Here is a 24,094-nt window from a genome sequence, read left to right as displayed (position 1 = left end):
CAAAATAGGATGCAGGGATCAAAATGAACTATTTTCCTCAGTGTCCTGCAACTGTTCTGAATTCTACTTTCAACTTGTCCGAGGATTAACAATCACTGACCAAAATTGATTCCCATTTTTTTCATTCCGCATATAAATATAATGAAATAACTTTCATCATTTAATTGACTCACTCTGGACCGCCATGTTCTGATAGCTGTTCCCTGCACTTATATCTGAGTATAAACATTGAAATCATTGTCAGAAATTGGCCATAATCAGTTTTCATTATTCTTTTGGTAACTGGCTTTAGTGTTTCGTTGTTCATTTTAACAGTTTGATACATAAATGCATCACTGCAAACTGCAGTGCAAATAAAGACCTGGAAATTTACATGCACACACTTTGAACATATCTCATACTTAACAATTTTATCTTAAACACCATGTCAGTGTATAAGTGTGTCAGAGTATATCGCCGCCTCACATTTTTCAAATTTGGACACCTAATAATATGATATATTGCATGTTCCATGATGCATAAACATAATTATTTGATCTGTATTGATTCAGTTGTAAGTTGATGTACATGATGATGAACATTTCTGTACTTTCCCAGAATTGTCCCAATTGTCTTTATGTCCCAAGTGATATTTTTATTGTCTTTAATTTTGGGTATTGCTAGAATGATTATAAAAATAGCCATTACTTTATGTCAAGCACCTGTAATTACATTTACATAAACATTTAAAATAGATAAAATATATATAATATAAATTATATAAAACAAAACAAAAAGGTTAATTTAAATCTATTCCTTACATTACTACATACTGTGACTACATACTGTCATTTACAAAACACTAGTATACCTCAAAAGGACAAGCAACATGTCATAAGCAATGACATATTCTGCATGCAGTTCTGATTCAGACCAAATCTAATTTCCATCTTGAAAGTAGAGTTGCTGATATTCCTCTGACATTCAGATTTCCTTAAAAGATGATTTCACAAACAGGCTGCTTCTTGTTTCTTATTTTTGGGATCCTTTTTTCCTTACAGTATGAGGGAACTGAATTTTTTCACAACTCTGCAAATCGAAAATTTCCATTCACACCTATCTTGCACCAATAAATGATGCCTTTAAATCAGTTCTATGGCTGTCACAACAGGCTGCCAACATCTTAGCACTTAGAGGGTCGCAAACAAACGGATGATAGACTATTAACATGGTGACTGGCTGCCATTTTCATATTACAAGTCTAAGCTGGCGAATCCCAGCTCTTCACCTTCTCCTCCACAATCTTGCCTTCATTAGAGAGTAGAAAGTGACAATTCACTCTCTTCTTCTCATCAGAGCTATTTCAGGTTAGGCTCTGCTGTCAGACTATGGTAACAAAGTATAACGTCTGCGCTGCACCAGACAGGTTTTAATTACATTTCTGCTGATATCTGTGCTGCAGCCTGATAATGCAGGACAAACACTGCTGCAGTATTACAAGTTAACTTTTAACTTCAGTCTAAAATCTCCTGTTGAGGTTCTTACACAAACACACCTCAACGATTTCTCTGCACAGAATGTTCCTACCATCTTATATACCGTTTAATCATTAGTACAACACCAACAGTTCCTACCTTCTCAAGATAAGTGTAGCTCCATGATTTACCATCAGCAAATATCTGTGAGGTGATTCTGCCATTCTGGTCGTACTCCATCCGCACGGACATGGTACCTCTTTGGATACCTGCGACATGCCCTCCAGAGGAATAGGTGACATTGACTCCATTCAGACGACTGCTTGGCGCCCACAGAGTTGGCCGCCCCGCATGGTCGTAGTGGATCCGTAACGTAAACTTCCTGTGGTCATCATAGACCTTTTCGGTCCTGGTGATTCGATCAAAGTCCAATGAAAGCAAGTTCCTGTTATGAACCTATAGGAGAGGAAGCGGGGCGTTAGAAACATTTAATTTGACCATAGCAAATCCACTGAGAGGGAATAAACATGTTTGGAAGTTTGAAATGATTGAGAGGAATTGGTACACTGCTCTTCTGAGCTGGAACCTTATGAGGAGAGCTTTAATCACAAAGTGATTATTTTATATTCTTCCTTTCACAGCTTTTAATTACAACAGAGGAGCTGTATCTCAGGACTGCAGGAGCTATTGAAGTGATGAAATTATAAGAATTACCATATTTCTTTGTTTGTGTAAAAATTCAGCAGAGTCTTAGTGGGAGTATGCCTATTCATGCAAGAAACATTAGAGCCACATTGATCATTAAATTCATTTTCACTGCTTACTGAAAAGAATTACCAGCCAAAGATGACTCTCATTTTATTTAGCCATTTCCGTAAATTGGAAAAGAGGAGAAAAAAATCAATTCTTCTCCTGTGTGACTAAGAACATTGTTTAAATGACACTTCACATCTTTTGCCTCTTTGGAATGCATGAGGCTGCACAGAGTGACCCCTGGCTTCACTGTGATCAGAGCAGAAAGACACTGCTCTGAAGAGTGTAATCCTTAAGGCCATGTTCAGGTCAGCACAGAGTTGAATCCTTTGCCAGGCTTTACTTAGGAGGCAGCTCCTGTGCTGCAGCCAAAAAGATCGACCAACAGCCTTAACGTTACACTTCTCAGTCAGCAGCCTTTCTAAGCAGAAGCTACAGAAGACAAAGAAAGAAAATCAAGGGGAGAAAAGGGCCTTAGGTTGCAGGTCAATGCAAATCTCCATACAAACCACGACTTTAAACACCATCTGGAAGATTTGGGAAAATGTGGTCATGGAGGTCACTGCCATTAATTAAAATTACCCCCACACCTCGCACTTTTTATTTAAGTTTTTTTCCCCTCATATTAATGTACATAGTTGTCTTTGGATGTGCGACCATTTAGCTTAGTAAAATGCTTGGCAAGGCTTTAAAAACATCTTAGCTCAGAAGGCTGCTTCTGGCTACTTTCCAGACACATGCCACAGAGCAGGTCGCAGGGGGCTTGCTGAGAAGCCTCACTTTTTCAGTCTCACATTGAGAAAAGCATGCTTAGGTCTCTCATCTGTGAAGGGACAATTACACCAGAGGCAATTAATGTCACTGATACCTAATTGAGAGGATTACTTTACACTAAAAGCAACAGATTCATGGAGAACATGAATCCACAAAGGTTTGGTGCTGCACAAGTAATCTGAGCCCCAGGACTGATGGAGGGGGTCCCCAAATTAATCTAGGAATAAAAACAGGGAATCCACATTAGTTATATTGTCTTAACTTTCACTTAATGTCGTAACAAGTGTCAGACCTCACTGACAAAAGTGAAATTATTACAACATTTAGACACTAATTTACTAACTAACTTCCTAGATTGTTAAAGATAAGTGATTGGATATCAAAGACTGAGACCCCTCCTGCTGAAACACTGGACACAGTGACTCTCATCAGCAGCAGATGCCTGCTGTCTGTCCATAAAAATTCCATTGAGATTGTTCCCAACAGGAAATACGGTATAAAAGACAGAGAAAGTTCCTCATGCCAGGATCTGGTTTGCCAAAGACTCAACAGGGTGGAAAAAACCTCTTACAGCAGAGATCCCAAGATCCCATGAGAATGGAAACCCACTCAAGAGGAATTATTTTAAATTGGACATTGCCTATAAAAGGAGGTTCTCAAAGACAGCAGATGTGTAGAAACAGAATAGAGACTATTACAACACATTAGACCTAGAATGTAAAATTGTCCTCAACAATAAAACATTAGAGCAACATCTGATCTCTCAATCAATATCAATGACTTTTGCATCAAATGACAATCTCAATCTGTTATTTCACAAGTGAAAATGCCTTTCATCATTTCTTATGATTAATTCAACCACTACTCTGATTTCTTCAATAACATCAGTGATGTTTACTCTCACAGAGCAATCAAAGAAAACAAATCCCATCTTTTCTGACTCGTATCTCTTGTGAACAAACAGCCACACATTATAAAATACTACGATGATACTAAAATACTAATACATAGATATTGGCTTTGTATCTGTTTTTAATCCCACATTAAAGTGGTTGAAGATTCCTGCTCAAGCAGAGAGGTAGCCACAAAGGTTCTCTCATACTGTAAATTTACACACAACCCAATCTAAGAGGAGGCTTTCAAAAGAAACAGATATTGTGCTTAAAAAACATAAATCATGGACATTGTGCAAGGCTGAGAGGGGCGAGTGACACGTGTCACTGTAGATGGGGTAAACTGAGGACCATCAGTCACCCATTTAGCCTGAGGACATGAAAACCACAGTGCAACAAACACATGCATGTGTCTGCAGTGTAACAAAAGCAATCAGAGAAACAAACTAGAACATCAACAACACAAACACTTCTGCTTTCCTCTGTCATCTTTGCTTGTTCCAAGCACAAGAAAGACATCTGAAGTCAGAGCCTCTCTTGCTCCACTTCTCATGCAACGCTCTGTTCTGTATTCAAGACCCCCCCGACTGCCACACACTCATCCAGCCACCCACGTAATATCACTTGACATGCCACTCAAGGTCGCTCAATGATTCGAGCTCTGTTCATCCCCTCTGTTCTTGCCATTAGGCTGCTCCCATTTCCTATCTCACCCCTGGGGCCATTGTCTGTAACATACATTAGAAGCTTTCACTTCCAGAGGGACGACGGGGCCATTAAATGAACAGCCAATGACAGACAAAGTGGCACCTCCCCATTAGCTGTGTCGCCTCTCAGAGAATGGGGAAGACAACTTAACCAAACTTGTTATTTGCCTTACAAAGCCAAGAAAACAATACAAGCTAATCAATCGGGATAAATTTTTTATAGGTGCTCCCTGTGTTAATAGTAATTTCCAGTGGGTCACTGTGGATGCTTTATGGTCAAATATTCAGTGTTTATCTCATTATGAAAAAGGACCTGTTGATATTCTGTGTGTAACTGTCTGTGTCAAGGTTGCTGAGGCCATTGACCCTGTCACATATTTCTACATATCTCTGCTAAAGGAGCAATATGTAGCAATTGCACATCCAACTATGATTATTGCAGTCCAAATAACAAGTTGGAGCTCTAGACTGTATATTAGGTTGAAACCCAACTTAATATACAATCTATGGTTGTGTGGTTGTGAGTTGTTTCCCCCTACCCTCTACATCCTCCTGTCCAGATTCTAGCAAGCTCAGGCGGCCTGCAAGATGTGAGCAACCTTGTAATTTGACAAAAACAAACAATGAGTCCGACATTGCAAGTTGATTGAAGTTGATAGAAAGGATCTATTTATATCTGTCAACTGTATATCAATGTAAAGCTAAGCCTGTTATCTTGACCCGGGATTTACACCAGGCGCGCCTGCGCCACGGAACGGCTGCGCCGCGGTTTTGCTCCGTGCACACTACTTCAATTTACACCAGCAGCGTTTCAGAAGCGTTTCAGCAGCGGAGCGTTTTGCCCGTCTGATTATGTTATTTGCTCTGATTTTGTTGATTAAGTCCTCTTTCCCTGCTCTTTGTGCTTCTACCATGGATAAGCAGGCTACAAATTGTTTATTTTCTGTCTGTCTTTATGATCGCGAGTCTGCACGGGGTCTTTTATTTTGAAAATCAACCGGATTCTCCCATGTTTTCCGTGCCTGACTTCCCGCCCGTTCGACCTGCTCTGTGTCAATTGACGCGCCATCCGTCGAAAATAGACTCGCTGCGTATTCTCCGCGGAGCGGAGTGCCGAGCCGCTTCTGGGACGCTGCTGAGACGCACCGCGGCGCTTCTGGTGTAAATTACAGCATTGACTAGAATGGGTACTATTTCGCTGCGTGCCGCAGCGCAGCCGTTCCGCAGCACAGCCGCGCCTGGTGTAAATGTGGGGTGACACTGCTATGAAAACACACACTCTGGAGTTGGAGTTTAGTGGCTATCTGCCTTCTGCCTGACAGACTCCCTTATCATATTGCTCGATTTAAGCTTTATAAACATCTACTACAAGATTATTAATGGTCTGTTACAACTCATAAACAGACACTAATTTGGTGGACATTCAGCATTAATGTGAACTCTTATTAATGTGAAAAAAACAAGAAGTTACAGGGTGGACTAGAAATTTCAAAGAAGGACACAGTGGCTGTAGTGTTGTTATCAGAGAGGTGAGCACATTACTAAAACATTCATTGCAAAAGACATGTCATACCAATTTTTTGCATGCCCTGAGGTCATGAGGCTATACCTATTTTATTTTATTAACGAAAGAAAGCAGAAGCACTTTCAGGTAAAAGGAGAAACAAATATTATACAAAAAGAACTTGCATAAAAAATTCAAGAGGTTGTATTGGTGTGGACATACTAATACAGGCAATGGGTGGGAGGATCAAAGCTGAGACAAACTGAGTTTGATTAACACATGCATGAATCTGAAGGCTTACCGAATTCAAAAACCCTGCACAGCAATTTATGGCAATGAGGTACAATTTCCCAACTCTGCAAAGTTATTATAGTCCCAATAATTATTTGCAGTGTCACTGATTGCATGAGAACTGATAGCATGACACCATTCATATTAAAATGTATTCTACAAGGAATGGTGCATGTAAGTGATTGGTCCGTTCAGTGTGTTGCCGGATGACACTGCATTGCATTTTGGAAAAGGTTAAGCCAGGTCAGACTTGTCCAGGTCCAGCCTGTATGTGTGTTTTTTTTTTTACTCTGTGGTAATGCTGGTCTGAATGTAGCCCAAATAGCCATCCAGTGAACATGGTGGTTATCTATTGACCTACACCTTGGACTTGCACCGAGGAATGCAGAAGTCTGTCAGTCAAGGCTAAATTGCACACTGAGTGCAGTTGCACAAAGGAAGCATCTGAAATTCAATGGCATTGTGAGCAAGAGAAATTTTCCTCACATCCATCTCTTTACTGTCACGCTGCTGTCCTTTCTGAGTGTGTATAAGTCACTTTTAGCAATGCAGCATGCTTACCCTTAATCTGCGCCCATACACAGTGACCTGGCCACGAGCCTGCTCCTTCCTCTGTCTCCACTCTACCAGGTTCAGGCCATTGTCGATGGCCAGGGTTACATTCCTCTTGCTGACTGTGGGGATAACTGTGCCAGCCAGCAGGTGGGGCTCAGTGTGCAAGGACACCTCCATACCATTGGCCAACACTAGCCGCAGCGAGCCATCCAGACCAATGAAATAGCTGTTCCGAACTTGATCTGAGGATGCAGAGGGGGCAGAGGGGAAAACGATTATGATTAAGATTAGAAGAAGAGAAACAATCAGAGCTTCTTGTGGCTGATGTAAGAGGACTAAATCTAATATTCATCTCAGCAAGACACAAACGTAATGACCTAAAATGGCTGCTCAGCAAAAAGAAAGCCTTTAGCAGCAGTATTTAACTGAACCCCTGCGATAATGTTGGGTCTGTGACAACAAAGATCAATAGTGAGAGGTTTCACAGCGCCAGTAAAGTAAAGTTTTACAGCTGTTGCAGCAGCCTCGAGGATATGGGGGAATGAAAACTATCAAAGCTGCTAGCTTGCCTGTGGCCATAGAGAAGGCAGGGTGAGCACACACACACACACACACATATACACACGCACGCACACACACAAGGGATAAATCTGAGCCTGTCTGTTACTGTCCCTAGGTGACAACAGCCTGTGTTCCAGCTCCAGACCAGTGACTAATGTTTCCACTGAGCATCTCATGTACATTCATCAGAGAATGCCTCCTTCTTGCCTCCTGTCAGAAGACTGACAGAGACCAGGATGAATATTATTCTCATTAAGAACAGTGGAAAATTAATGGCTTGTCAAACACTACATTAATTAGTTGACTTCATTTCAACAGAAAAATCAAAACATACACTGTCACTTCCTCATGTTAACATGTCATGTTAAAGTGGCTGTGACGATTTCTTTATTTTGCCCAGAGAATAACAATAAACATCACATGGGAAGATGGAGTTTCGTATCCTTTTCTTTTGCACGGGGAGCCACAGGATGCTTTGTGCTCAGAGACAAGAGAAATGGACACAGGAAGCAGAGGCTGACCTTGCACTGGCCCTTACCTCTCTCCATCATACAGACACTTCAGGGGTTGACCAAAGGCCTCTGGGGCAGACCCCACCAAAACGAGGCCTCAGAGACCAGATGAAGCTAGAAAATACTGCTGAAGTGGGGAGTTCACGCTAATGCATGCACAAAGTTCAGCAGGGGAGGCATCTGCCTTGACATTTAGAGGGACAGGTCTGCTTAAAACAAAACAAATAACCCCTGACCATTATTTTCATCTGTCACTAAATAAGGATGTTTTTGTTAAAGGACAAAATTTAAATAAATAAGGGTTAGTTAATACAGTTTTATAAGAGAATTAAATTTTAAAATTCATGTTTATTCACTCATGAAGGTTTTTAGCCCTATCAAGTAAATAAGCACCTACTCCACACACCACGTAGTATATTTACTTATTTATTATTTCACATTTACAACTCTATTTTAATTACTTTATTTTATTTTGACTCAATAAAGATACACCATATGTTTGACCTTTTTGATATATTTGGTACTTTGATAATTGATTTATGATGTTATCTCCTGGTAGTCCATTTAATACATACCATGTACCATGTAAGTGAGCAGAAATCTGACTTATACCAATTTTTTTTTTAGGATCAATAAAAGTAAATTAATATATGAAAACTTTTCCACAGGAGCAACTTTTAATATTTACTGGACATTTTGTTATTTTCCCCTATTACCACATTTGTATAATTTCCAAAAAGATACAAACAGCAAATATCATGTCAATAGTAATGTAATCTTGAAACTAAGGAAATTAAAACATTTATAAAGGTTGTTGATTGTAATAAACGCAAAGTGTTTAAATCTGCATATACATTTATATACAAAACACTACTTAGGAGCTATGGGTGACCAGTAGTTCAGACCCCACAGGGAGTGGATGTAATGAAAGAAAAATGATTTCCAGGGACGGCACGTTTTAAACGACAGCATCCATTACTTTAAGAGGTGATAATTACTAAGAAGCTGCCAGTCAGCAGGTCTATCATATCAAACATAATCTAGGGGTGTGCAGGAATGAAAAAAAATCACAGCTAGAATTAGCCCATCCAAATGGTACAAATATATTAACTTTTGGGTCATGTCCCATGGACTATGATAACTCTACACCTGATTACAGGTGCAATAAAGCTCCCCTGAATCTTAAAGCTATCAGCTTCACATAATGACAACATGATTAACAACACTGAGGTGTGTTAAGACTTGCCCAGAAGAGGACAAACACACCAGATGACCAGAAAGGAATCTTGAAGGCAGTGCATTCATGTGTTATGTGATCACCCAGGTGCAAGCTTACAAAGCAGACAATAGTGAATTAATTAACAGCAGAGTTTCTGGCGCCGCTCCTCTCACGAGCAGATGTCTAAGACAAGGTCACAATGCAGAGGTGACCAGTCCATTGAGCAACAGCAAGAAACCAGAGATTGTCATCTTCTGTTTCAGACACAGCTTTGTAGTGAGTCAGTAGGGCTAGAGGGCTGAGGACATGTTCAATTCTGGGGTGTGTCTGTGTGTGGGGAGGGGGCAGGCTTTTTCAACAATTGATGTAGGTCTAGAAAGTTCAAAGCTTGCAACGGGTAATCAATGAAGCAATTGGGCAGGTACTAAACAGGATATCAGAATGCCTAATGTGTAAGACAAATCAGGTGGACTGAGTCACAACATCAGTCTGCCCTCTGCCTTCATTTCTCTCACTAAATTTTCTTAACCTGGAAGATCTCATATTGCCACCAGCATTGTGCTTTATAAATCATGTTTTCTGACATAAAGTCAATATATGCTTCCATTCTGCTAAATCAGAGTTGCACTATACATTTTATCAAAACAACAGAGGACCAACAACTACTACTGTGAGGAAGCTCTGTGCTCTGACACATTACGTCTTCATTTAAAGGTCAGCTCACCCAAATCACAAAAATACATATTTTAAATTAACACACTGATATACAAATACAGATAGTTTTGGTTTTGTTTGCCCAGGTTTTGAGAATTCTGTATTTGAAACTCCACCAAAGTACAGTAAGATAGTGAATTAAATTTCATTTGTGCTGCCCAGAGCACATGCCCAGGTTATTTTGGTAATCCACTGGCTTACTATTAACAGTTTTTAATCAGATCTTAGGCATAGTGTCATAGAATAAAGAACACAACACCATAAGCATTAAATCTGAGTTAAAACAAATCTTCGCGGTGGCCAGGTGGCTCAGTTGTTGGAGCATTCGGTCCATGTGCTCGACATGCACCTGCAGCCATTGCTGCATGTCATTCCCCGAATCTCTCTCCTTTTCCTATCCACGCTTTGGCCGTCCTATCATAAAATCATCTTTACATTTACAGTAACTGATCATAACTTAACACCGCAGATAAGTCCCAGAGGCAAAAAAGTTTTTGTTGTTAAAGCTTTTGGCACTTCAATTGACATAAAGTACCTTAGAAATCACATGCTCCACTTGTGAGCTACAGCAAAAGACACTCACCCTGCATGAGTGTGTAGAAGGTGCCAGAGGCTGACAGGTTGGTGGTGACGGTGATATCCTCTTTGTTGGAGCCCTCTGTCTGGATGCGGACTGAGCTGTCGGCGTCTGTACGATAGCTGCTCACTCGGCCCGTGGGGTAAGTGACGTTAGTCAGACGCCCGTAACTGTCATACCTACAAAGAAATACACTGATGTGAGCAAAAGAAGGCAAAGAGGGGCATGTCACCTGAAACTGCGCATAAACAGTAACTACAGCAGAATCATAAACAGTACTGTGGCAGGAAAAATGCACTGAGCTTTCTTAAGATTTGTTAAATCATAAGGAAGCAATTATAATCATAAATGCAGGAAAGGTATGCATAAATGCATGTAGGTACATAAATGTGACTAATGAGCTGCACTGTCATCCCAGATTCACTGTGATTATGAGTAGCTGTCTAGGATAAACTGTTCTTGGTGTAATTACAAGTAGGAATTGGGAGGTTTTGTAGAGTCCGATATTTCCCTCTTGGTGTCACAAATTGTGGAAATGTGTCAACACAGGCAGTAAACACAGCAGCAAATCCATCGATGTTGGCAGCCTGAGGTAATAAAACTCAAAACTATCAGCCGTAATCACTGAAGCACAATCAACAGCTGCAGATCACTAATCATTTACTGAGAGTGTGTACACCATTGAGTTAAACAAGTTTGGACTTTTCTAGCTGTTCCAATAGGATGCGAATGTTACATTAATATAAATACTACTCAGTTAGTAAGAAACATTTCAAAGGACAGAAGCACAAATAAAAAAAACCCAAAAAAACCAAAACACTTTTGACGAGGAAAAACTGTCATGGCCGAGATGAGAAAGCTCATACCTTTTCACATTTGGAAAACTGCTTATTAGCTTAAAAGATTAGTGATATCACCTAATCTCATTATACAGTCTATGAAATAGGAGCAGTGAGGTGCGACTCCTTGGAGAGATGCAGCATCTCCCTAGCCTACAAATCAGTCAGTTCATCACATACAGGAACATGAGTGGCCAGATTGTTTCATTTCGCTCAGAGAGCACATCAGCATAGAACAATTTGAAATCTTTCAGATTGCCAGTGTTCCAGAATGGGAGTGAGTGAACGGTACATTACTTAGAATGAAGACTTTTATCTGCGTGCTGAATACAGATTGGAAAGCCCTCTTCAATGTTGCTGCCTGCCATAATAAAGCCTCTAATAAATGAGATGGCGGGTGCTGGTTTACGGATATTTCCTCAGCACTGCCATCTCAAATATCCAATATGGAAAGGAAGAGTGGGAGAGGAATCATCTCCCAGAGATAAATGTTATCTGATCTCAACTGTACTAGGGACTGGGATTCATAGATGCATTTCAACCCAAGTCTTTCACTTCAGGAAATACTAAATAGCAGAGTAATTTATATATAAAGCATTTGATTTCTTTTGATATTGCTCATATTTTATCAGGGAGATATTCCCCCTGTGTTCACTATACAACCAGATTTTTGCAGTGAAAGCACTAGAGGTTGCACTTTATCACGATACCACTTTAACTGTTCAATCCATTGGGCAAAGAGAGTGTTCCTGCTTGCCTTTACCTCTGCTCTGCACAAAACACAGAGTCTACAAGACAGAAATCTCATTCTAGAGCGACGCTGCATGCCCCAGCTTGATCACTGACCCAAACTCTCTCTGTCTCAATTAAGGCCTTGAGCTAGAGCCATTCCTCGGGCTTCACTGCTGAGCTCTAATGGCTCTTGCCTGCTTCAACTCAGCTGCCTACTAGCTTCCTTTCTCTGGACAAGAGGGGCACGCGGGGGCAGGGCGCTCAGCAGAAGGAGATGACTGCTTTCCCCCTGGACGGCCAAAAGTCCATTTGGATCGCATCACCTCTGTGTCACATGCTAGCTCCATGACCTTTGACGCTGGGACCCAACAATAGGCTGGACACTTTACATCGGCGTCCCCTAAAGCATACTTAACCTTAGCTTTATGAGTTATTCTCATATTTTTTCTCCCTCTTGCTGCCTAAGAATTGCAGAGCACATGTGACCAATGACTGTGGAGATAATATAAAGGCAACGGTCCTGTCATTCTTTCTACTTGATTAATAGTGGTTTTACATGATTTAGCTGCTATTATTGACGTATTAAATCAACCTAATAACATCTGTTTGAACCCAGTGGCACATTTGTAACTAAATGGAAGAATTAATGCCCTGTTAATTGCAGGATAAGAGAACAATTAGGCATCCTCCAGAATGCTACATGATTTAATAGACTTACAGTAACCCTTAAGCATAGGCACTTATCAGTACAACAAAAACATTAGGAGGTTAGCAGAGCATCTGCATATACAGTAAATGTCAAAGCAGATGAGGTTGCCAAGGGTTACAACAGAAAGGCATTATAGCAGATGTCGTTTGCTCTCAAGTCAGTCCTTTGTATTTTCTTTCTGCATTGATCTAAATTAATTTCCATCTATAGGCTACAGTACATAAATACACATTAATTAACATGGGTAAAATGTTTAGCAGCGCACTTTGTCACGCAGAGATAAATGGAGGTTCCTTTTCAATTCTGATGGTGGCAAATTATGGTTCTTACCCTCAGGTGGTGGAGTGACCTTCAAAGCTAATTATTCAAGAAAAACAAACACTCTTTATTGGGTCTAAATTAAACATGGACGATCTGACTTGCTTGTAGGTAAATATGCAGTCATTGTTTAATTTGAAAAAGAAAAACAAGAAATGGAATAATTCCCTTTCTTCCTGTTTTTAATCCTTAACCTATTACATTATCGTGTTTTGAAAAAGGTTATGTATTTTGCACACTCTGCCAACATGCACGGTTTTAATCTACATCTCTGTATAAACACTGCTGTTATTATTGCTCTTTGTCTGTTTCTGCTTTTACTTCTGTTTCATATTTTTATACCTTTATATGTTTATATTTTTCAAATAGATAGAGAGAAGTGATTTGAAATTGTACAAATTGTATTATGATAATCATGTGTGATGGCTCTACAACTTAGTTTGACATTTAATTTTTTTGTTTTAGTGTTGGTGGTTAACAATTTATCTTTATCACTTCCTACAGTAAACAGTGGGAAATTGGCCTCCTGCAATACAAGATACAAGAGATTTATCATTATAAAACAAGGCTGTATAGTGAGATTTTACTAAAGTTCCATCTTTGATTGATTGGTTAATTAGACTGGCTGAAGACATAAAAAACAAAAGAAAAATACATGTATATAGAACAAACTATACTATACTACACTGTATGTAGTACAGGGTAGGCAATTTACAACAGCATTTATTATTTCATTATTATTATTATTATTATTTAATATATATACTGTTTCTCTTTCGTCAGTCAGAAGCATGGATGTGGGCAACAATTCAATACTATTGTTTGTCAACTTTTAGTGGAGTTTAACAATGAGAGAAGCATATCATGTCACCTTTGCAACTTGCACTTTCAAGAGACTCTGTTGTTTAATGAATAATTACAGACATAATTAAGAACAACAAAATGAGGTACTGATTTATTGTTTTACAAGTGACATGAGTTGTATCAGATGTAATCAACTGTTGAACAGTTCATTACATTGAAAATCAATTTGATTATTTTATACGTTTGTAGACATTGTCACTCAAGCTGACATTGATCCAATTCTAGAATAGATGTGTGTTCACGCCACAGCACCCTGATTCCTTACACATCAACTCTGTGATGTTATTAAATAAGACATGTAATTCAAACATCTCGATAATGCTGGACTTATTTTCCATGTTTTACGAATGGGTGAGACCTGTGGAAAATTCAAGTAAGCTTTAATATCTTTTGTTTGCATTTTAATCCTAAAAAGTCCTTTGTGTCACTGGTGCTAGAATTCTGAATTTTCTTTCTATAACGTGGAAGAGTTTTCTCAATCCTGATATCAACAGCAACAATTTTACAGGAAGTCATAGAGAATTAGTACTAAATTCCAACCACCCACTGGATTTTTTGAAGCTGTAGGCAATTCACTCTACCTTGAGAAATGCCTATGCTACCGTCTCAGTTGACGACCAAATCAAACACAGGTGATAAATGTCTGCTCAGATTAAACAGAGCGTCTGATTATGTGTCAGAGTGTTATATTCCTCCAGCGAGGTGTAACAGATGTCTGACCAGCCAATCTGCTTAATCACACTTTTTGGAATGACATCCAGTTAACACAGTATCCCTTGGTACACTATATTAAGCTAGGGGACAGACTGCTGCGTGGAAGTCACAAGAACATGAAATCCAGCTCTGATGCTGCAGCATGTGGGAGCAATTTCAGCTGTTCCCGCACAATGTGTGGTTTGTCTCAATCAATCGCTACCTCTGGCTATTCTAGTATGCTTATATTGTCTGGCCCTGTCGCAGTCCTACAGCTAAAATGTGCTTGCCAGCTGATATATGTTGCTCCTGTACCTCACAACACCAAACAAGCGATGGTCTGCAGTCTGTCAGTGCAAGCAAGGGTGCAGATGAGTAACATATCATTCAGTAATCCTATTTGGTATGATAACAGCAAATAGGATTACACCCATATACTTCAACAGGTCTTGTATTCTGAGTGACATAGACATCAAGGCATAAGAAGGTAGTTCCTGTGCCAAAATACTAAATTCAGATGTCAAAGATGGTTTTAACTCTAAACATTCACTCACTAAAGCATCTTAGCATTGAGTGCTACCATGAATACAGAGCTTCCAGTTCAGATATTCCAGAAATGACTTAAACCTGTACACTGAATTTAAAAGATTCAACAGATCTGTTTAGTTGCTCTCTGGGGCAAAGCAGTAATCTTTAATCAGCTCAACTGGGATCCAGACTCTGGGTGTAAGGATTATGTTTGCAAAAGTTACTTACTCAAAGAAGGTTGTCCATCCATTTTCATTCGTCTTAGTCGCAAGAAGACCTGAGCTTCCATGGTAGGTCATTACAGCTAGTTCTTGACCCTGGGCAGCGACAGTTTTAAGAGCATTGTTGGTGCCAATGGTGAACCAGAATGTCTGCCCATCGGGGACCATCAGCCACAGAGGCAATCCTGTGGTGTCTCGTCGGATGATCACCGTGTTTTTGTTCTTATCAGTAATGCTGCTCAGATCTCCTGCTCCTGTGTAGGTCAGATTGTAGAGGTGGTCTCCTGTGGTCAGACTTTGCGTGAAAATATGGCTGCCGTTAGAGTCAAACAGATAGAGTTCGTCATTAATGGGAGAGGACACCTCGTACATGCTGAGGGGATTCAAATAGGGCTTGTTTTTCCGCACATAGCGGATGCGAATGTTGCCCAGATCTGCGATATAAAGCTCTCCATCTGGACACACTGCCAGAGAAGAGGGCGCATTCAGCTTAGCATCCTTGGCATAGCCTTCATCTCCAGAGTAACAATCACAGTTGGCATCATTCTTACAGTCACAGCCACTTGGTGCCCCTGCAACCAGAGAGATCTCTCCGTTGGTGGACACCTGTCGTACTCTGTTTATTTTCTTTTCATCTGACTCAGCAATGTACAAAATGCCATTGTGGGACACAGCTAGGGCATTGGCGGACTCCAGGGTAGCATGGATGGCCACTTTGCTCATGAGGAAATGGTCAATCCCAGGCACTTGGCAGTGCATTGGCCGGCCTGCTACAATACGGACTTGATGGTTTTCTGAGATCTGTAGCACAACGTTGTTGTCCAGGACGTACAGGGAGTTGTCCATGGGACTCACAGCCAGGTCTGTGGGCCACTCAAGACGCACCTAAGAGGAAAAAACACACCAAGAATATCAGCCTCAGGTCACAAAAACACAGACCATACTCTTATTGATCCACACATTTTTCACTTTATCAGAAGGAAACAGTCCCTCAAGGGAAGAATCATTGAAAACTGCTTACAAAAAAGATAGGCTGCTGTGAAAAAGGTGAGCTATCTTATAGCTTACGCTGGAAGCAAAAACATTTTTTGAAACGATTTATTATCTGATAAGGAGGAAAATAGCAGCTGGTGTACTGTTAAAAGGGGAAACACAAAAACATGATTTTTAAGATCAGAGACGATAACAATAGTGGGAAGGAAGGGCAGAACGTGGAGAGATCATTCAAATGATCAGATTAGGTGAAAAAAAGCACACTGCAATTGATCACGAGGACTCAGGACACCTAAGGACTGGGCTTTTGCATCCTTCACCTCTACAGAGTCACTGTTTTCCCCTGCTTTGGGTTATTAATTTTGTAATGACAAGAGATTGCATGAGTCCTTGAAAAGAAACTGGAGCACACTTACCGAATGAAAGCCTAGCCTGCCTCTGGCCTCCTAAATTATGACTTATTGTTCTGCTAACAATGTATCAGGCTTTTAACAAATTGGAATGATTGGATTCATCCAATTTACTGGTCTCCCTCTCACTTATGATCCCAGGGGGATCTCTTAGGAACATAATATGAAGTGCCATATTTCAATAGAAGCCTTGGAGCACCAACAAAGGAGGTTGATTAAAACCGGGACCAAAATACAAAGACAGGTTCAGGTTTTAGGCAACCTATTATGTGAGAGCAGCTTTATTGTTTTGAATACTTGGTCTTACAACTGGAGTATGGCAAGGTGAATGAATTTATGTAGATGTTACTATGGTTGACTAATTTGTCATAATGACCCGGAAATACAAATTGTATAACCTAAGTAAGCCTAGTTTAAAATGACCACTATATAACTTTAATTATGTGTTTGGAAAATAAAACTAAATTGTATACTTACAGTGAGCCAGGCAAGTAGAGATGAAACAATTTCATGATAGACCACCATAAAATTCCCCAAAATTCGTATTACCTTTTCAGATTTTAATTATCATTACAACTGTCTTTCATTACTGGCATTTTAAAACTCACGATAAATACTGTCTAGCATCAACCATAATTAGTAACAGTCTTCCAGACACACATGCAGCAGCATCGTGGGTTTGCTTAGCACCAGTGAAAACACTGACATTTGACATTGCAAAGGAAATGATGCCATTTCAAATTGTTGGGAGGTTTTCAATTCTTTTTAATGATTTCAGTGTGTCTAATACTGATAACTGGGATAATTTTGATCATTATGACTGGGATATGAAATTTTCTTACCATTTCATGTCTAGAGTAGAGAGCTAAAAGAAACAGTGAAATGTTGAGACCTTTTTTTAAGGTTTTTATTGGGTCATCAATTGGTAAATGACACACAAAAATGAGTATCAGGCTACCAACATAAACTAGAATGTTCTCAACAGATCATGGTGCAAACACTTAGAACAAGATTTGCATTTTGGAAAATAAAACAGCAAACTTAAACTACTTAGTCCAGGCATGAGCATGAAGAATTGTTCTGATCTACTCCCATTTATTAAATTAACTTCATTACTCTGTTAATACAAGCTCAACACATCCTGTATCAATTTCAAATTAAAAGCCCCCTAGCGCTTCAGTGGAAAGGGCAAGTTTGTTATGAGGTATTGAGAAACTTAATGCTCTTCACAACACACTCAGAAAATTTGACAACTGCTGTGATGTACTTTTATAATGTATTTGTAAGTTTGAAAAAAGTTTTGGAACTTCTGCAGTATAATGTTAAGAGTGGATAATAAAGATGCTATTTGGCCATTAAGTGGCCATCCACCTACTGTCTGTGGCTTAACAATAAATTCACCAAAATGCAAAAAAAATGGTTTTATTTATTTATTTATTTGATTGGTACATAGTCTAAATTTTCTAATTTAAAAGGACAATGGTGATACAATAATTAATCTATCATTGATAGGGGATTCTATGCAGATTATTACTTGAGTATTTCTACACTCTCGGCAATGGTTCTTGAATCCTTGCCACTTTTCATATGCAGAGTCCTTGTCCACCTTAGACTGAAAAACAGATTTGAGCATCACATACAGCTCACATCCTATAAACCTCTCATCATCCCATCATCCCCGACAAAACAGAAGAGGTTTATATAATAGAACATATCTCAGGCCACATACAACAAACAGGAGAATGGCAGTGGATACATGTCATCTTTCAGTGAGCAGAAATGCATTTACTTGGAAAATGAAGGGGAGTCTTTCAATTTCTTAAAACCTATTTCTTGTCAACACTGGTGGTTAAATATTTCATGAGCCAGAGTGTGGAGTGGCTCAGGGGAGCTGCCTGTAAGGAGGTTTTCACGCCACTCTGACTGATGAGGGGATATTTCCCGAGCTGCTGTCCCATATGCTGTAACCCGATCATACCCTCCCCTTTATACAGTGGGGCAGCTGTCAGTAGTGCCTGCCTGACATAGCCGCTACCAGCAAAAACCCCAAAATGTGCTCATCAGCCAGGGATTTACACCAATACAACACAAAACTATTTTTAAACGTGTTTGAACTTGTATTAAAACTATAATGTAATTTTCTATTAGCAATCTCTTCACTCTTTGCTCGTACCAGCATGATGCCTGTCTGAGGAAGAGTAATATGTCATTATTTGAAGTCCTCTCAGATTTGAATTGAATGTCACAGTCAGAGTCTTGATAAAGCTTTCTGAAGCTGCTAACACCCTTGAAATATGTTCAAGTGATCTTGTTTTAGGACATGGTTTCCCTCTATTTAAGTTTGAACTCAGCAGGGGAAGCAAAGAAGAGAGATTTTCAAGACTTGAAACTAAAAATGAAAAGATTTCTGAAACAGTGAGGACGAAGGCCTCAGTATAAACAAATTAATACATTCTTGAATGAGGTCAAACTCTTGTCCTTTTGCATGACAATATAAAAGGTAAAAGGAGAAGGTTATAGAGTTGCACGTCGAATTAAGAATGAATTTTTGCTGCAGCACGCTCACTGCACAGATGGCATGGCAAGATAACAATGACCTCATCAGAGGAGAGAGGGAAATTTGACATTATTTTTTTGCCAAGAACAGGTGAGGTACAGCAAAAGTAATGACCACTGTGATGAGCCTTCTCCAGAGAAACTCTGGTCCTAAGTGAGGGGTTGGGGAGTGTTTGAAGTAGGAAGCTATGTGCCCTGGATGAATTTTTAATGGATGCTTTTTACTGTCTGAGTGTCTCTGGCAGTGCTTGTGCGATTTGTCATCGTTGTAGAGCTGCAGTCAGTCTGCCTGTGTCCTCTCTGCTGTGGAATTGGGATGGTGAGCATCTATAGGCGCTTGTGTTTGTGTGTGGATGGGCTACGGGAGCAGCAAGCACGGGTCATGAGGGGGATGGAACTCCCCCAGGGCTGGAAATGGGCAGCTGGAGGCTTTGCTCCCTCTACTGAATACATAATTTCAACACTGAAAGCTTCTCTCCACTGGCATCACCCCCACAGACCTGTTCGCTGGTTGGACTCAATAACATAGACGATGAGGCAAGAAACAAATTAGTGCATGCACATGAAGCAGGGCTTAGACATCAATCAAATCTTATCATAAAGCCCAGGAATGCTCTTTTCATGGAGGTAAAACTAAAACAATTATGAATACTGTTGACAATACACACATTACATTTTTTTGATTATGAATGACTGCTACTGCAGGCTATACCAGAAGTATAGGGTCTGGGAGGTGTCATGGAGAAGAAAATGTGATCTGTACTTTTGAATAAGTAATTCCTGCTCTTGATTTAATATTTTTTGTTCTCAAATAAGTAATTCCTGCCCTCTATTTAATAATTCGTGTTCTAGATTTAATAATTTGTGTGTATGGATTACTTAATTTGTGCTCTCGATTTAATAGCCTATTATTTTTGGAATGAGACACCAACCATAAAGCTCTCGCTCTCGCTCTCTCACCACCCAAACAAAGCCTCAAAAGCCACCTCTTAATGAAAAAAGTGGACAGCAGCTCTACCATTAACAATGCTGCCTCCAAACACAGGACAACGTCTGAGCATCACTCCCCGCCCCCATTCCAGCTCCAAGACAGAAGCCACAATTTGTTTGGCTTTAGTGGGTGGAAGCAAGCACACACAGAGACCTCTCCAAAATTACAGAACACCTTCAGGTAGCTTCTAAACAGTTATTACAGCCACTGAATGAGTGAATACGGCAAAGGCTCCAGCTCTGCGGCTTGAGCACCTCAATAATTTTCACTGAACTCCAAATTACAAATATTAGGCAACAAATAACAATATATTAAACCAAATGATCAGTGCTCGAAATTAAGGATGTCCCATTGTCCTGAGAACAATAAAAATAGCACCTGGGACACAAAATTACGGTGTCTTGGACACAAGGTAACACATCATTACAAATTAAATAATTATGTTTATACATCATGGAAAATATATCATTTTGACAGGTGTTCAAATTCGTCAAATGTGAGTTGGCACTGTCACACATGCCCTTACACTCTCATGGTGTTTAAAAAAATAAATAAAGTTTAAATTTCAAACATTATATACCATAATTCTAATAATTACCATATTCTGAATGTTTGTCTGAAACCAATTACATGAAGCCTGAATCACATGTCCAGACTTGTGGGAGACTTTAAGTAAAAAAGACCACAGTTACTAAGTGTATATTACGAGGTTATAATAACAAAAATCTCATACCAGAGATGACCAAGGTAAAAACAATGTCAGAGCAGAACCCCAAACAGAACAATACTCAAGAAACTCTTCTTAAAATTACAAATCTGGTTATCCATCAAGATAGCATCTCCCCTGAGTAGTAACGGGAATGCTGCCAGTCAGTGTGACCGACTGGTGGGCAGCAATTTCCTACATCCCTGGAGCCCCGGGATCAGCACCTTGGACAGTGATTATGATCCTCCCATAAAGAAGGAGGCTGCTTGACTTCACTGCTGATCTATTGATAGTCTTTAACCTTTATCACAACTGAACCTCATGTTACATCAGTGAAGGTTCCAGCCTTTCGTAGGCCTGTTATCCAGAAGCCTGCAGGCAGATAAAGTCACTTTAATCTGAGGTGGAAAATAAAAACTCAGTGGAGATAAGTGGGTCGATATCATCTCAAAAACAGCATACACCTTTCCAACAATTTGAAATGAACCTATTTTCCTTTTCCTGCATTTCCGCAAACCTAACTTCAATGTTCATCAAGAACAGCAAACGTTTTTAATCTCAAAATTTAAAATGGACTTGCATTATGGTACTGATTGAGGATATTCACCCATTACATCATCAGATACGGGCCACTTTAAAATGATATTTTTGTCCATCCCCGGATTCAAAAGAGTGAAACTTGACATGAATTTTATCTGATGATGTTCCTGAGATCAGTTTGATGATTGGTCAGGATAGTTAAAGCAATTAGGCTACATGGTTCTGAGCCCATAAGTTGGTTATGAAGGTGCCTTAACCAGGTGTGTTTTGGAGCAGCAGCTGGAAGCTTGGATTAAGAACTGTTTTCTCCAACTAGCTGATCTAGAGAGCGCCAGATGATATCAAAAAGCTCAGCTAATCACTGTCAATAAATAGTATAAGTCAGTGCTCACCAATGCACAGAGAGCTGTAGACTGTATGGCACACACTCTCATCCTGCGCCACCTGTAAGATCTGGGATTTATGCACAAGGTGATTTGGTTTTATATGTCAAGTGATACATGTAAACAGAGTCTGAGTGTGTTAGTTTCACTCTGGCTAACTATGGAAGAACAGATGACAGAAGTGTGAGTGCTAGGATCGCCCATGGACTTAAGACAATGCGTGTGCAGAGCTGATCATGTTTCAAACTAGCCACAGTCAACATGTTTCATTTCACTGATTAGCGGAACGTGTTGTGATAATGTGATATGCAGAGTTTGGACATTTACCAACAGTAAAATAAAAAAAATGTCCTGACAGATTTGATGGAGCTCAGGACTTATCCTGAGGATGGCTGCTTTATTCCTAAAGATATGACTGCATAAGCTTGGAATCTCTGCATTACAGCTTATCTGTCTGGTGTGTAGAAAAGAACAAATCATTTACCATTAGATCATGAAAGATCCTGTCGTCCTGATGGGATAATTAATAATTCTAAATTATTAATGAAATTACTCTGCTGTACCGCCGTGCATAAAAATGCCCATTCATAATTTGGAGACGCATGTATTGTTCCTGCTGCTGTGTGATGGTTGCAGGTATTTAATAATTAATATAAATAAACAGATTATTCAGTGACATGTAAACATAATCGATAAGGTTTACTAATCGAATAAATTACAGACTGTGAAATTTAGCATGAAGGTATTTAGTGGAGTATTTAGGGAGAGGTCTGTTTGTATGCCACACAAACTGCAGCTTTTGTTTCAGAGCTGGAATGTGGAAAAAATCCTGATGTTCAGACAGCTGCCTGTGTACAGAGACAGCCTGGTTAATGATACACCTACTGTATATTTTTTCATTGAGGGGTGGCTTTGTGGCTTTGTTTCGGCAGTGAGAGACAGAGCTGGAAAGCAGGTGTCTCACGCCAAAAACAATAGGCTAGTAAATTCAGAGCATGAATTAAGTAATCAATGGGTGCAAATGACCAAGCTGATAATGTGAATTAAGTAATTCGAGAGCACAGATTATTAGATTGAAAGCACAAATTATAGTTTTTTTCTCCATGACCTTGTCTGGCATCTGTACAAAATGCACCCTTAACTATTTGGGTTGAAAAAATGAATGTCAGCCATGCAAAGGCTGCTGGAGTATGCAAAAAGTCTGTATCGTCACCTCTACAGGGAAGTCACTGAGCTAGAGAGTGATGTGACCTCAGTGCAGCGTCCTTGCCTGGGGGATGTGTTCTGTCTGGTATATATGTGTGCATATGTGTGTGTGTGTGTGTGTGTGTACATGTGCGTACAACCACGCATCACTGAACATGTCTGCATGTATTGAGACCCAGAGAGGTTATAGGTCATCCTCATCATCCCCCTACAGGTATAGTTCAAAAGCCCTTTGCACCTGGGGCTTTGTGGTCACTTGACACAAACATGGACGCTCCCAGATCTGCAGTGCCACCTCTACTTTCAGCTTGCTCTAGATCCTGGTTATGGTTGGGTGATATTTCAATATTGTATCTATATATTGATATATATAATTTTTTAGGCTGCAGTGCAGCAAAGTGATGATGTCCTGACTTTATCAGGCTGTTCTAGCTGTTCTATTATTTACCTTTACCTACTTGGTCATCATTACTAATGATTATTTATCAAAAATATCATCATGTTATTTTTTTTTTATATTTGACTTTGCACATTTTGCCAAGCCCTAATCCTGGTGCTAGGTTTATTCAGTTCCTGTGGGTTCGGCCAGCTTAGACTGAGTCCCTTTAACTGCTCATTTGCATTTTTTATTTGTATTTGCTTGTTAACCGCGAGATGATTTAAATTTTTTAATCCATCATGCCGGCACAGCTGTGTTTGAGGCTGCTTTCCCGAATTCATAATCTTCTGGACCAACAAGAACCATCTCAGCGAATCCTGACCAGACCTTGGTTTAATGAATTTAACATCCTCCTCTGTGGCCAGAGAGCAAAAAAAGGGAACAACATGTTAAATTTTTCATTTATCCTACGTGCAATAAATACATGTAATTCAAATATACCACAAACTCTT

General features: G+C 39.7%; 1 protein-coding gene across 1 annotated transcript in view; it reads right to left on the bottom strand.

Moving 5' to 3' along the window:
- tenm4 (teneurin transmembrane protein 4) overlaps positions 1-24,094 on the bottom strand; it is a 184,204-nt gene that overhangs the window by 12,642 nt on the left and 147,468 nt on the right. Inside the window, exons 27-30 of the mRNA XM_084717417.1 lie at positions 15,426-16,303; positions 10,521-10,693; positions 6,938-7,173; positions 1,614-1,910 (exon numbers count right to left, since the gene is read on the bottom strand). Coding sequence (XP_084573543.1) covers positions 1,614-1,910; positions 6,938-7,173; positions 10,521-10,693; positions 15,426-16,303 — 1,584 coding nt within the window. The remainder of the gene's footprint in view (positions 1-1,613; positions 1,911-6,937; positions 7,174-10,520; positions 10,694-15,425; positions 16,304-24,094) is intronic.

Source organism: Lutjanus erythropterus, chromosome 4, assembly GCF_056507025.1.
Source record: "Lutjanus erythropterus isolate fLutEry1 chromosome 4, fLutEry1.hap2, whole genome shotgun sequence".
NCBI lineage: Eukaryota > Metazoa > Chordata > Actinopteri > Lutjaniformes > Lutjanidae > Lutjanus > Lutjanus erythropterus.
Note: the sequence above shows the minus strand (reverse complement) of the source record. Positions and strands in the feature narration are given on the sequence as shown.